General features: G+C 40.3%; 1 protein-coding gene across 1 annotated transcript; it reads right to left on the reverse strand.

Moving 5' to 3' along the window:
- Nucleotides 1–8,258: 8,258 nt before the first annotated feature.
- On the reverse strand, nt 8,259–9,871 carry LOC145440811 (uncharacterized). The gene is made up of 4 exons (XM_080318562.1): nt 9,710–9,871; nt 9,133–9,612; nt 8,435–8,519; nt 8,259–8,372 (listed from the first exon to the last, which is right to left on the reverse strand). Exons 1-3 carry the CDS (start codon nt 9,771–9,773, stop codon nt 8,443–8,445), a joined length of 621 nt encoding a protein of 206 aa, XP_080174688.1. The 5' UTR covers nt 9,774–9,871; the 3' UTR covers nt 8,259–8,372; nt 8,435–8,442.
- Nucleotides 9,872–14,293: the final 4,422 nt, after the last annotated feature.

Raw genomic sequence — 14,293 nt, forward strand, 5'->3', positions numbered from 1 at the left:
TACGTTAATAACAATTATTTTAATTGTCAATTCGGTCAATTCGTAAATTCAAGTTGCATGTTGACGGCCGCAAGTGACCACGGCTGCTCAGTGCTGTCAACACAAATTTCCTTCTACGGCCGCTTGTTGCCCACCCCTGAATAAGAAGTATGTCGTAAGTTTCTACGCGGGTAAAAGTAGAAGTAAGTAAGTAAAAAGTCAGTATTCTAGGCTTAGTTTTGCCTATCTGAAAAGACCTAAGTGAAAGCAGTATAAGAATAATAACAACCAGAGAGGTGGTCAAAGTAGTCACGGTCGCTACTCCAGTAGAAGTAGAAGTTACGTCGGAATTTCTACTCAAGTAGAAGTAGAAGTGGTGTTTCACAAGTAAGTAAGTAAGTAGGTATCCTACGCTTATTTTTGCGTACAAAACTGAAAACTGTCAAGTAGAAGTAGAAGTAGTCTAAAATCATAACTACTTGAAAAGTAATGTGAGTGGGCAAAAGACTACTTCAAGTACTTCAAAAAGTAGAAGTACTCCGCTACTGACCACCTCAGAACAACAACAACTTTAGTAGGCAATGAAAGCAGTCAAAACCTATTTGGAGTAGCCTAATTCGAAAAGTAGATGTAATTCGTTGAGGGATACATGGAACTATATTTCCCCGACCTCGCTACTGACCAGGGCATGGTATGGTAGGGTATGGAAGTATAGCATGGAAGTATGGTATGGTATGGAACGAAATTTCGGTATAGAATATGGAAGAGTACAAGTATGGTATGGTATGGAAATTTCCCAAGTATGGTATGCAATGTTCTTTCCATACTTCTATACTTTTTCCTTACTTTGGCAGTTTAGCCAGAATCATAACAATAATCCTACTTTCGATTTGCCAAATTGGTTGCATACCTCAGAAAATCGCTCACTGTCTATGTTCATATATGACATTGCGATTTATCACACACCCACCCCGGTCGACATCTATTTGAAAACAACAAAGTAGCGCTACGCATATGTGGAGGAAAATAATATTAATAATGAATATTCAAATCAAATCAAATCTAAATATCATAAAATCGAATGATATTCCACCGCTGTCGCGTTACAACTTGCATTTCGCTTATCGTAACTTCCACTCCGTAAACTACCAAGGGAGTTTTAAAATCGTAAATTCTGATAATGTAACAGTTACAAGAATATTTTTATCAATTTGTTGAACTTGGAAATAATTTTCTGCGCTTTGGTAGGATGATCATCACGCAATATCGATTTGACATAACCATCATTGTAATTAAAAAATGAGTAGCTTTTGTTGAAGCGACGTTACGATATGCCGGCCTTCAAGACTTATCGTAACTTCATTAAATTTGGTTATCTCTGATAAATGAATAGACACCCTGATCTTGGCTAATGAGTCTAATGTGTGGCCCACAGATTGGCGGGAAAATGGACATCCGACCCACTGTACCAATATGATTGTGGTGATGTAAATTTATATTCCAAGATATATTCTAATGCAGTGGTGGGTAATTTCGGCGTTTCTGGTCGGGTATATGGTAGTGTTACCATATTTTGGGAATCTGAAAAGAGATCACTTTTCAAAAATTTCCAGACTTACAATATCGGAATAAATTCCGGAAAAATTGGCAAATTTGTTGCGATTTTCTAAATGCTTGACAAAAAGTCAACTTTCTGGCTCATCTCTCGAAAGTCGGGCCGGACCGTCACTTCAGTACTGATTTCTTAACATACATTTAACCAAAATTTTTAAAAAAGAGGACAAATTCAATTCTCAAAAAAGAGGACATTTGGGCGTCCTCCGAGAACACAGAAGATGTATCATTGCGCGACTGAAAATAAATTATGAAAATATTACGTACATGTAAGCAATAGGTCGCCAAATTTATGTCCTTCGCGACCAATAATTCAAGAATCACTGGCGTAACGGATGCCGTTGCCAGCTGCAGAAAAACGGTTGGTGGTGTTCCTTGCTTGAAACGTTAAATAATAATAAATTGAATGTTTGACACGCAAGCTGGTAAGAATTTGACATTTTTTGACATTTTGGCACGCTGCATACAAAAGGTTGTCGGCCCCTGCTATATGTCCAATTGTCCTTTTAACTATGTGACTTCCAAAAAAACCAATGACGTTAATCAACTGTAACGCTACAATTGAAAATTCGTGACGTTATTCCAACACTAATTCGAAGCCACGACGCTAGATGGGATTCGTCGTGTGCGCGATATTTCCCATATAAAAATTCGTACTAACCATGCTTGTTGCCTTATTTTACTGTGCGCGACTTGAGTTGGCTGATTGGCATTTTCTAATGATGATCATGAATAACTAGATTTTGAATACTTTACCAGATTGGTTCTAGTAGATAAGATATTTATATTTCCCCCAAAAAGGCTTAAAATCACTGTATTTACCCCTGAATATTTCACTTGGTAGGAAGTAAATCTTAGATTTTTCTACTTTTATATTGCGCATAAAGGGATAATAGACTATGATGAACACTAATGTCGTTCTCGGTTATTCCATCAATATTAACATGACCTGATACGAGAACTTTGTCTGTTAAAAAAATAGTTTCTCAAGCCTAAAAATATAAATATATTTCCTCCTGTACCAATTGGTCATTCTACAATCTACAAAGATGAAAGAGGAGTATAAAGCTATCAAGTTTGTCCCTGGAAAGCTTATCTAAAATACTCATATGCATCTCATCTCATGTCATCCACTTGTAAATGGATAATTTTTCGTAAAGCAACTAAGTGGGTATACATGGTATCCATATCAAACGAGAAGCTTAAATGTAGAATCTTTGCTGGATCTCAGGTTCGAATACGGATTAAGAATTACAATTTAATATTTAGAAAGGTGCTCACTGCATGGAATTCCTTCTAGGATGTAGTAAATAAAACATTTTGGAAGATCACAACGCACCCAACTACAAACAGTTGGTCCGGGAATTGGTATCTGCATATCGAAACCTTGGAGCAAACATGAGGATTAAATCTCACTTCCTCTACAGTCATCTTGATATATTTTCTGACAATATTGTTGATTAGAGGGAATAGAAAGGGGAAATGTTCCACCAAAACAACAAAAGAAAATCAGTGCAGATGCGACGAACATATTATGGTAGGGTTACCATATTTTGGAAATCTAAAAAGATAGGACACTTTTTCAGAAATTTGAGGCTTGCAAAACCGGATAAGAATTCTCAAAAATCGGTGAATTTTTCCCACTTTGTGATCGGTTGACTAAAAAAAGGTCAACTTTCCGCTCCGAGCTCAAAATACCGTTTTTCCCTCCACATTGCCGGATGGTCGACTAAAAAAAAAGAAAGGTAAACTTTTCGCCCAGCCGGAGCTTCTCTTCTGTGCTAATTTACGGCATATCACTCGCATTTTGCTCTAAATATTACCTAAATTTTCAGAAAAGAGGACAAAATCTCAAAATGAGGACAAAAGGGCGTCCTCCGAGGACACTTTCAAAAAAGTAAAAAAAGAGGACAAATCCTCTTAATAGAGGACGTATGGTAACCCTAGTATATGGACTCACTTGTAAAAAAAATCACATTATTAACCTTGATCGTATCTCTAATATTTAGGCCTATTAGCTCGTTTGCCATTCAGCAATTCGTATTATCATTATCAGTGCCTCCGATTAGCGAGAATCGACAGGACAGCGGCACGCGATCTCCCCCCATATACGTTGTTATTCAGTCGTATGCAAAACGGTCTGATTGAAATCACCTGATTCATTATAACAAGAGTTCATATGTATGTGAATAACTGAATATGTATACAGGGAGATCGCGGACTCGCTAATTGATAGCATAGCCGGACTCGTTACAGATGAGATGACATATTTCTTTTCGAGCCATGTAGCGTGCGAAAGTCTAGCTTATGACAGCTTATATCTAACAACAGGAAGTTTATCAGCTCCATGCATTGTTTGGCATTTGTACATGTAAATTGATGCTACCTCGCTGCAGTTGGAACTATTTCAAACCCTTCCTATTTTTCTGTCGGTTTGCACATACATATGACGGGGGCGCAACATTACCTTTACGTTTACCAGTTCACTGATCATTCATTCCATTGCGTGCAGTTCAATTCTGGGGGTCTTAACTTTCACAAATCTCAAGTCTTTACAGAACAAAGTCTCGCCAAATTTTATTGGAGTGAGCAATTTAAAGGGGGAAATATCGATTTCAGGTTGTGGGGAATAAACAAAAATAAAGTGATGCGAACCAATCTTCTAATTTCACCATACCTTTGGTTTATGTAATTTTACAGATGATGCTACTGCTAGCAGTCCGTTACCACACTAAATTTACATGTCACGAGATTCTGCTGTGATTTCCAAATAATCCCGTGTGTAGGCCTATATATTATACATTCCGTCTTCGATGATTAGGCACCATACATTTCTGACGACATATGACATAAAGAAACTGGGAATATCATTGGTGGATCAGGGCTGTTTAAATGGATAATTTTATCCAAAATAATTAGAATGAAAACGCCGCAACATTTCCACATATCAAAAATAGAATATCACTTGAGAGGTTGGGCAAATTGTGAAAGTATAGAAAAAGTATCAAATATGGTATGGAAGAATGTTTCTATGGTATGGAAATTTGTCAAGTATGGTATAGAACAGTGGTTGTCAACCTGATGGGCGCGCCCCCCTTGGTGGTCGGAGGGGTCTCTCAGGGGGGGGGGGCGAGAAATTGACAAAGTCTATATAAATTGTAACGAAACATGCGTTTCACAACCATTCTGAGAATGCGATTGTTGAAGATGAAACTAATTTCGTATTCAAGAAATACAAACTCCAGCAGCCACGCTCAACGGAGTATAAGCTGATTTCAACTTCATTTGAGTAAATTTTTGATATTTTTCCAAGATTTAGAGCAATTCGCACGTGTAAGTCAATCATTACTTCATGGCTTTGGCAGTAGCCCAAGGCTAGGTGCCCTGGGTAGCTGTTGTTAAAAGCTGGCGAGCTGCACTTCCTAAACAGAGATGGGCAACATACGCCCGCGACGGGATTTTGTCCGGCCCGCGGACGGTTTCCGGTCTTACATGATAATGTGGCCCATGGCCCCAGTCTGCCGAAATTACCCACTACTTGCTTAAACGTCCAGTTTTAGTGACTGTATGATATTACGATACGTGTGTGCGCAGCATGTGGGAGTTGAGCTTACGTGCAAGTTCGTCGGAATGAGAAGCCTGGCATTATCGGCTTTTACCATATATTAATCCTAATGAATGGATATCTTGGTAAATTTGGAGTACCGGGCTTATAGAACACCTTGGAATCTTAATTAGGGATTGCACCGTGTTTTGATCAGAGAGAAGCAGACATGGCGGCGCCTGTATGACAATGCTGTTCTCAAATCAACATACTCGATGACTGTCGTCGAGTAGCCGGTGAGATACTGTTCCCCAAATCAGGTCCGGGATATTTGATGGAGCGATGAGCTTTTTTGTCCATCATATGATAGTTGGACAACGTGGACGCGCGTGTGTCGTACTTCTGCACTTTTGATAGCGACGTTAAGAAGTAATTGAAGTTTTCAGGTCAGTGCCGCAGTGGAAATGATACATAAACTTGGCAATTCCTAGTTTCAACATATCTTTTGTGTTTAGGACACCGAATCTTTTGAACAGTGATTTGTTGCACACAAAACCTGGTCTCTTTCGGGCGCTAGCTATGATACGGGGGACCTGATGTTGTAGTTTTTGCAGCGGGACATGTTCGAGTCTAGTAAAACCCCAAGGTATTTCGCATTTTCTGAGTTAGAAATAGGTTGACCAGCGATGTTAACGGTTCGTCTTTTTTCGGAATTCAAGGCCAATAACTGGGATTTCGCAGTGACGTATACATGGCGGTATGCACAGTCGGAGCTGTCTATATGAATATGTTAGAATCCACATATTTTGTCGGGATAAATTAACGAGCTTGAAAGCGATTGCATTCGACTTATTATACCATTCGCCTAGGTGTGTTACCAGGAGCATTTGTGTAATTCCATTGATCTCTCAAGGCCAATGGTTCTCAACACCTTCTGAGCGCTATCCCTAATCCGAAAGTATTCACGTAACCCCAAATTTTAGCTGAGTCATGAAAACAGAAATACACCAAAATACACATCCAGGGTCGTAAGAACTGCCGCACCCCAAACCACCCAATTTAGGCGCGAGCTCGAATGGACCCACGATTTTTTCGTCAATAAAATATAGATTATAGAGCAGTGGCTCTCAACCTTTTTGACCTCGATGACCGGTAAAACTTCAAAACAAATGCTGCGAACCGGGGAACTTTGAAAGATCCGAGTTAACCACAAATTCAATTGTACCCCCAAGAAGCTTTACAAATTTAATTACGACAAATATATACTCAACTCATATGTACTATTGGAAACTTCATGTAATGCGGTGTTTTTGTTATTAGATATTTATATGTGACAAGGTCCTGGTAAAGACCATAAACTTGATTGTGATTGTATTTATTTGTAAGAAATGAGACTTTACTGTCTGCTATAGACAGGCGGGACACCGTCATAACGTCAACGATACTGTTATGTTCGTGTATTTACGTTGGTATCGTTTCACTCTATTTTGTATAGGACTAGTAATTAGCGCCAATCATTATTTCCTCGTGTGCCTTGCGTTGTATTTATACCCTGTGTTCTGTCATTTACTCATCTTTCGTTTAACTGAGCTCTGGATCGTGTCGCCTGTCTTAAAGTTATACTGCTGATAATATACTGATTTCTTATTGCAACCTCGTCGCATTGAGTTATTGTTCAAACAAGATCAAGAACATAACAGATACATAACAAACGTTGACGAGTAGCCTACATGTTCGGTTATAAATACCCGAAAAAAAAAACAAATAATATTATTGAAGTATTCGAACTAGACTTGTAGAGACGTTCCTTCTGGCGAAAGCGAATCGGCTTTCGTGGCTTTATGATCGCATGTTCCAGGACCTCCAAATGTGAAAGTCAACGGCCACGAGCAAACATAGAAAATTGTCTGTCATCGTAATGATTGGCACATTCAGGATGGAATAAAAGATGGCACATTGAAGCACTCAAGCTCTTTCTTTCTATTGGTTTACTACGCGTGAAATTCTCAATTATTATTGATTTTAAATGTCAGTGGGCATTAGTTATGCAGACGCGCTAACCGGGCATTATATTTAATGAATTTAGGCAATAATGTTCTTGCTTAAATTACTGTTATTTCTGTATTACTCTCTCTCAGCCAACATAATCAGATATTCTGGTTGAGCTGATGACACTTCTTGTGTTTTGGGTATCAATGTGACTTGAATTAACAGTCTTTCCTCCATAGGTTAATGTCACAATTGCAGATATTACAATGCGCATGCGATACACTCGCCCTTCAAGCTTCTTCTAATACCTTTGAATTCTCTCTCATAATCGTCACGAAAACGCTTTTACGTTTGCTCATTTTAACTAATCAGACTTAGCCTTATAGCTATATAGCCTTATAGTAGCTAAACTATATGTGCGGTATAATTTAAATAAATTTATCAATGATTTATAGCTGTACTACTTTTCAACCCAAGTGTCGACTACAACGCGCCTGTTTTCACTATGCAATAAATGCTGCCTTCCCGCACCTTATTCTGCTGCACACTGATTCTGCTGCACACTGAACAGCAAAAACCTAGGACTGCTGTTTATTGCTAAAATGAAGTCCGCTGAGATACCCTGGTACAGCCGCAACTGCTATACTCACCGGGTCACTGTCAAAGCTATCTCACCACTTAAAAGTCAAACACTGCGGTGTATACGCCCCTGGGTCTCGTTTCATTTATGATGTCACAAAATCTCGACGCAAAAGCATAATTGTAGAACATTATGCAACACAGATACCAGAGGAAAACGATCGAGGTTCTGTAATTGTTGAAAATAAGACGAGATAAGGAAGCAAGTCAAAAACAAGGACATTTCTAAAAAAAAAACAGTTGAGTTTTCTATGACCTGGTCCTTCAAAATAAGAACAAATCTTAGAAATAAGGACGGTATGGCAACCCTGCATATAGCATACCGCATGTTCATTCCCTATGATGTCACGTCAGTCCTGCAATCACGTATGCTTCTGATTCCTGACTCCGCTAGGCCAATGTGCTAACTTACTCATTTCTAGAAGTCACAAAATGTGCTACGAGCGTTTCGTAATCATTGCTATAAGTTCAAAAAAGGGTACGAATAAATGAATGCAGTGGGCAAATTTTTTATTTGATTTCATTATCGGCATCATTCGTTTCTCAAAATCTGAATGTAGTAAATTCAATCGGAATCTTCCGCCAATCTCGATAAAATCGTCGTATCCTGAAGATCGAAATAAATGCAGCATTAATGTCGGATGCAGCTAAAACAACAACTTTACTTACCGAGGAGCCTAGCAGCGAATCACACCACCGAAGTTGATACGCCTAACACGACGACGACGAGGTCTACGGGCTGGTCTCACGCATCCTTGCGGAACAAAAATATTCGTCATTTAACACCAACCGATTCTATTAATATCTGGGTTGTAACCAAGTCACTAGTAAATTCTATACGTTTATATTTTTGACTCGAATCAAGACCGAATTCAAGTCATGGTGTTCACTGTTAATTATCGAGGTCAAGACCGGTTCTGTGAAACAGTCGGATGAGATCGAAGGCTTCGCATTAATAATATACTCATTTTTCTCACTCTCAACATGTTTTATTGTTTATACAAACATATAAATTAGGGTTTATGCGCCTATTCTACTAGTATCGGCCCTGATACATGAGCATTTAATCAATTATTATGTATCTGGAATTATATGACATGGTCGAGTCATGTGCAATGTCTCGAGTACAATTCGAATCAATACGCAAATATGGTCGAGTCGAGTCAAGTCATTTTCCATTTCGAGTCAGGTCGAGTCAATGAAAAACCGCGACTCGAGTCATTACAACTCTGATTACGGTGAATACGATGAATGACTGGTCTCAATCGCTGAGCATTTAGTCTACCGATCGAAATTGATTTTGTGGAGAGGAATTGAGCATGCGAGTTCAAGTAGCGGATACATTGAAATATATGAAGGATACTTACGAAGAGGAGCTTTTGGAGTTAACACTCTGACTGGAGCGCATGGCTTGACGGCACGGACTGGTGCGCATGGCACAACGACGGGGGCTGGGGCGCATGGTTCCACAACAGGGGCTGGGGCGCATGGTTCCACAACAGGGGCTGGAGCGCATGGTTCCACAACAGGGGCTGGGGCGCATGGTTCCACAACAGGGGCTGGTACGCATGGCTCGATGACAGGGGCTGGGGCGCATGGCTCGATAACTGGCGCCGGGTCAGAGCAAATCAAATTCCTCAGTGGAGGCGTTGGGGCGCAATAAGCTGGCTGCGGAACACAGTATGAAGGAGCATAACATGGATTAGAGTAGTATGGAGAGGGGCTGTAGGCACATCGGGGAGAGTTATATCCAGAACAATAGCCGTAGGGTGATTGATGTCCATACGAGCAGCCATAGCCTGATCCGTACGAGCAGCCATAGCCTGATCCGTACGAGCAGCCATAAGCTGATAAAGATACACATTTGTCAGTGTCATACTTCCGCACTGATAGCATGCAGTCACTGCATACAGTTCTTTGAAAACGATCATAAGTTCAACTTACGCGATCCAGAGTAGTAGGCAGCCGAAGTCACGCCAAGCATAGCGAGCATCAAAATGAATTGCATCTTTCTTCGTTGCTTGAGGTATCGAAAGGCGAATGTTTCACAGTAGCGATAAACAGTGAAGTAATTTGATGCCGCGAACCCACTGTATTTATGCACCGATGTCCCAAAACAAGCAAGAAATGCAAGCGGGTTGAGTGGGTTACGTCAAGCAAATGGCTTCGAAAAAAGGGAGGTAAGTCAATGAGTATTTGAAGGGGACTTGACCACGCTGTCATCTTCCTGCATAATCAGTCCAATAGGATTCGTAGGTGTGACTTCTGAATCCAGATGTGAACTCACGCTGTTTGTTTCCCACCGCAGTTCATTTGACTGGGTTTTGAACTATAAGTTCGAGTCGAAAAAGATGTGACTCTAATTACGTAAGCATTTATACAGCTATGATAAAATCATGAATATGATCGTTGCTACAATTGCTAAAAGCTAACAATACTGGAAAGTTCCTTCTATATAAGGAGGCTTTCCTTAGGTGGATAAGAATCATTATTTGCGACTGATTTCATGTGCGTCATTGTTGCTGTTTGTGTGTGGGATTCGTGGTGTTTGTCGACTACAATGGTCGTTTACACCTGGCCGATATTCCTTACTTTGATTCCGTAGCTGCCGAATTGTAGCACGGCCCACTTCCAGGCTTTTTCTAAGACACCGCTTACGAGGATGAGATTGCGGAGAGGAGCCTAGATAAACCTCCAACACTGAGGTAGGTATCCTGGAATCGACCTCGCGGCCCTATTATAGCTGTGGACTATGCCACTACTCTATTTCGCCACTCACGTGCGCCATATTTAGGGTTGCATTTAAAACAAATGGTTGTTTAAAACACTTTGTTTAACACTAGAACGAACAAGTAGCTTTTTTGACGCATTTTCATTTTTGAAGAGTTGGCATTCAGTCAAATCCCACGCTGTTCGGTTGAAACTTCTTGACTTTTATTTATTTTATGTAGGCCACCTTACCTATGATTTTCATCACTCATCTAGTACAAATAAAAAAGTTATACACAGAACTACTTAGAACTACCGAGTGGCTTTTTTGACGCATTACAGTTTTTCTACCTTAAGGCATCGCAGTTTCATATTCTTGAAAGTGGTTATGTATCTGCTAAACGCAGAAAAGTCGTTTGCAACAACAGAACTTTGTTAATATCGACTTGGTCTAACTGTGTTAGCAACAACATCCCTTGTAATAGAAGGCCGTGGATCTTCCTCGTTCCGAGTCACCAAAGCTCTGCAATATTATATTTCTAAAGCTCAGCGTGTTACAGGACATGACATCTGAAATCTACCATTAGACCCGTGGTTCCCAACCCTTTTCGACTCATCGCCCCCTTTTCAAGCTCCACACCGATCATCGCCCCCAAATTTTGTGAACCGAAAAATGGGCATACAAACTGTAATCACCGGCGGGTTGACTAAAAAAAAGTCAACTTTTCGGCTCGACCTCGATCTTATACACTTTTGCAGCTAAATTTTCGTGAGTTGACTAAAAAAAATAAAAAAAGGTCATTTCTCCGACTTGACTCCAATATAGCCGTTTTAACACGCCATCGCCCCCCTATCGCCCCCTTCGCTATTTTCGCCCCCTGTCGCCCCCTTTGTCCATTTTCGCCCCCCTATCGCCCCCTTCGTTATTTTCGCCCCCCTAGACCGCCAAATCGCCCCCTGGGGGCGATATCGCCCACGTTGGGAACCACTGCTTTAGACCAAGCCGACATCTGTATTGTCCATACTAATATACTAGGGTTGTACAAGGGCAAAGGGCCTTTGCTCTGGTCTACGAAATGGATCTTCGGGGGGGGGGGGGGAGGGAGCTGGATCTAGTAAATTGAATGCATATGAGGACTGAGTGCCTTATGTTTAGTCAGACCCTCTCGAGGAACAGGTTTATGGAAGTCATGAGCTTTCTATTGACATAAGGAGTAAAAAATGTGTAAACTCGATAAAGATAATATTGTTTTCGTTCATTACATGGTCGATATGCCAGCAAATAATTGGGGTAAAATGTCAGATGGTGGACGCTGCTGCTACCAAGTATTTGTACAAGGGCGTCTCATATTTAGGCAAGGACAGGACAGGACACCTCTTCTATAATCTATACATTTGCCAAGCATAGTAATATGAAGAGTCCGATGTAATTCATCTTGAAACAACGTTACGTGAATGTGGTTGTATACGCCTGGAGAAGCAAACGAAGTCCCAGTTGACACTATTGTCAAAAGTTGCTTGAACCTACCCAGGACTAGAAGGAACACAGACAGCTTAATGTAGCCACACTTTTCAAAGTTATCATCTTGTTTATAAGCGTAACGGCGAGATGCCAGTGTAGAGATCGAAGTTGTACACATATATATTGAGTTCACTTCAACTGGAGGTAACTGTTTCCTTCAGAAACAACACAAACAAGAAACCAGTGACTGTTAAATGTTATAACGAAACGAAACCAGAGGGATATTATTGGCCAGGTTGCAAGGCAATATTCTATGAGGGTGCCAACAAGTCGACGATGGTCTGTGCGTGTTTTCTTGGAATATGAATGATCTTCTACCTGCCAAAATGCCAATACTATAAGAATATGCAAATCAAGGCTAAGTTGCGAAATTGCATTATGCAAATCTTATCTGATAAGCTTTGTGATATGTCAGCAATAACTAAGAATGGTGATGTGGCTAAAGCGGATCAGGAACCTACGGAATATTATAACCAGAGGTGGTCAGTAACGAAGTACTTCTACTTTTTCGAAGTACTCAAGTAGTTTTCCTCTACTTCTGGTACTTACTCAAGTAGATTTGAATTTCACTACTTCTACTTCTACTTCGTAATATTTTGATATCTACTTACTTACTTTTCGCTATTTTCAGTTTGTCAAGTAGAAGTAGTTTAATCCTCCAATCATGAAGATAGCCTGAGAAATTACGGGGCTGTTTACACGGACTATCGACATTTAATTTTCATAAAAGTTGAGTTAAGCCCATAATTTTCGTCGCGCCTCGCGCGCGCTCAATGCGGAGTATCCAGTGTGATTTCGCGAAAGTATCGACGAATATAATTTAGGCTTAGTTCCGTTCATACCGCATTGTCGCCCTTCGTCATATCAAATATTTCATCACAGTATAGCCTATATGGCTTATCATAACGTTTGAAAATGATGTTTCACAATCTAGCATTTACTTATCATATCGTAGTCTAGCTGTCCATGTCGTGTCCTCATCTGAAAAGTGGACTCTGACTTCTTTTTGAGTTTTAGAGCTGTTTTAGCATATCAACCTTCCAAACTTCCCGGACTAAAGACTTCAAGTACATGTTCCGTTTTTAGATATATATTTCACTTTCAATACCCAGTACCATATATTTTGATTTCTAATTAATATCAGTACTTTTGTCTCGATAACGTACATGTTGAAGTATAAAAGAAAGTTTAGTAATCCCTTCAATTTCCAGAAATAAAGCTACACAATATAGCATTTTTATGGTCCACCATATTTTTATTAACGTTTACAAATCGCACAAAGTGTTTACATCGTATCCAACACAACTTCTTCGTATTGCTCTTCGACTAAAATACAGGCCTTATATTATGGGAGAATGCGCAATACCAGGATCCTTTCCAAAACGTACTCTTTGAGTAAACAGAGGATTAGTATCGCATTTCCATATCAATACTATCATTTTCATCCCATGATGTGGACGAATGCTTATGCTATGGAAAATTGGATTACTGCTGGTATGCATCAATATGATTCAAGCTCGTCACCTTTCCCATAGCTCAGGGGCGGGCAACATACGGCCCGCGGGCCGGATCCGGCCCGCGACGAGATTTTGTGCGGCCCACCGACAGTTTGCGGTCTTACGTGATGATGTGGCCCGCGTCGCCGTCTGCAGGCATTTGGGCGCAAACATTTTCGACCATCAACATTAGCAAAACAAAGCAACGTTCTAATACAACTGATGGCTACCGCATTGGCGTAGCCAGGGGCGAATCGGGCAATGCCACACCCACTTTTTTCGAGAATATTCGTAATATCCATAAATAGTAGAATATTTCCGGGCAGATGGATTCAAACTAAAAAAAATCGCGTGCTATGCGCGATTTAGTGTCTCTACGTACGTGTCTTGATAGTGAGAATACAGTATTATAGATATACCAGTATCGCCCGAGGCCGTGGGGTTGCAGAAGTCTTGAATGAAGTAATTATTAAGAATTAACCCTCCCGAAGTGAATACTCTGCGACAATATTCTTATGGCATGATTAATGCTCAAAATTATAATTACGTGCCATAAATTTTCGAAGAAACCACTTGCTTATACAATCACCAATATCATTGATCAAATTCATTCATTTATTCAAAAAAATTTCGCGCTTGGCGCGACTGGAAGCCACATGCACTCGGATTTTTTATCACATTTATATCACCGATTCAGGCTCGGCCGTGAGTTCGTCGCCTAATACCAGATATAGTTCGCATCTTCTAGAATGCGTGCGCCTCTGAATTGTATGTACAAAGGGTACCCACGGCGGGAGCGCC

This window comes from Botryllus schlosseri, chromosome 6 (genome assembly GCF_051294905.1).
Source record: "Botryllus schlosseri isolate E-star chromosome 6, Bs_hap1, whole genome shotgun sequence".
NCBI lineage: Eukaryota > Metazoa > Chordata > Ascidiacea > Stolidobranchia > Styelidae > Botryllus > Botryllus schlosseri.

Bases quoted from the DNA above. Each gene is read 5' to 3' on its own strand.
- LOC145440811 (XM_080318562.1), bottom strand. From the start codon at position 9,773: ATGCAATTCATTTTGATGCTCGCTATGCTTGGCGTGACTTCGGCTGCC. The intron at 9,613-9,709 runs GTAAGTTGAACT...TATCTTTATCAG, and splicing joins TGCCTACTACTCTGGATCGC to CTTATGGCTGCTCGTACGGA. The intron at 8,520-9,132 runs GTAAGTATCCTT...TTGTTCCGCAAG, and splicing joins AACTCCAAAAGCTCCTCTTC to GATGCGTGAGACCAGCCCGT.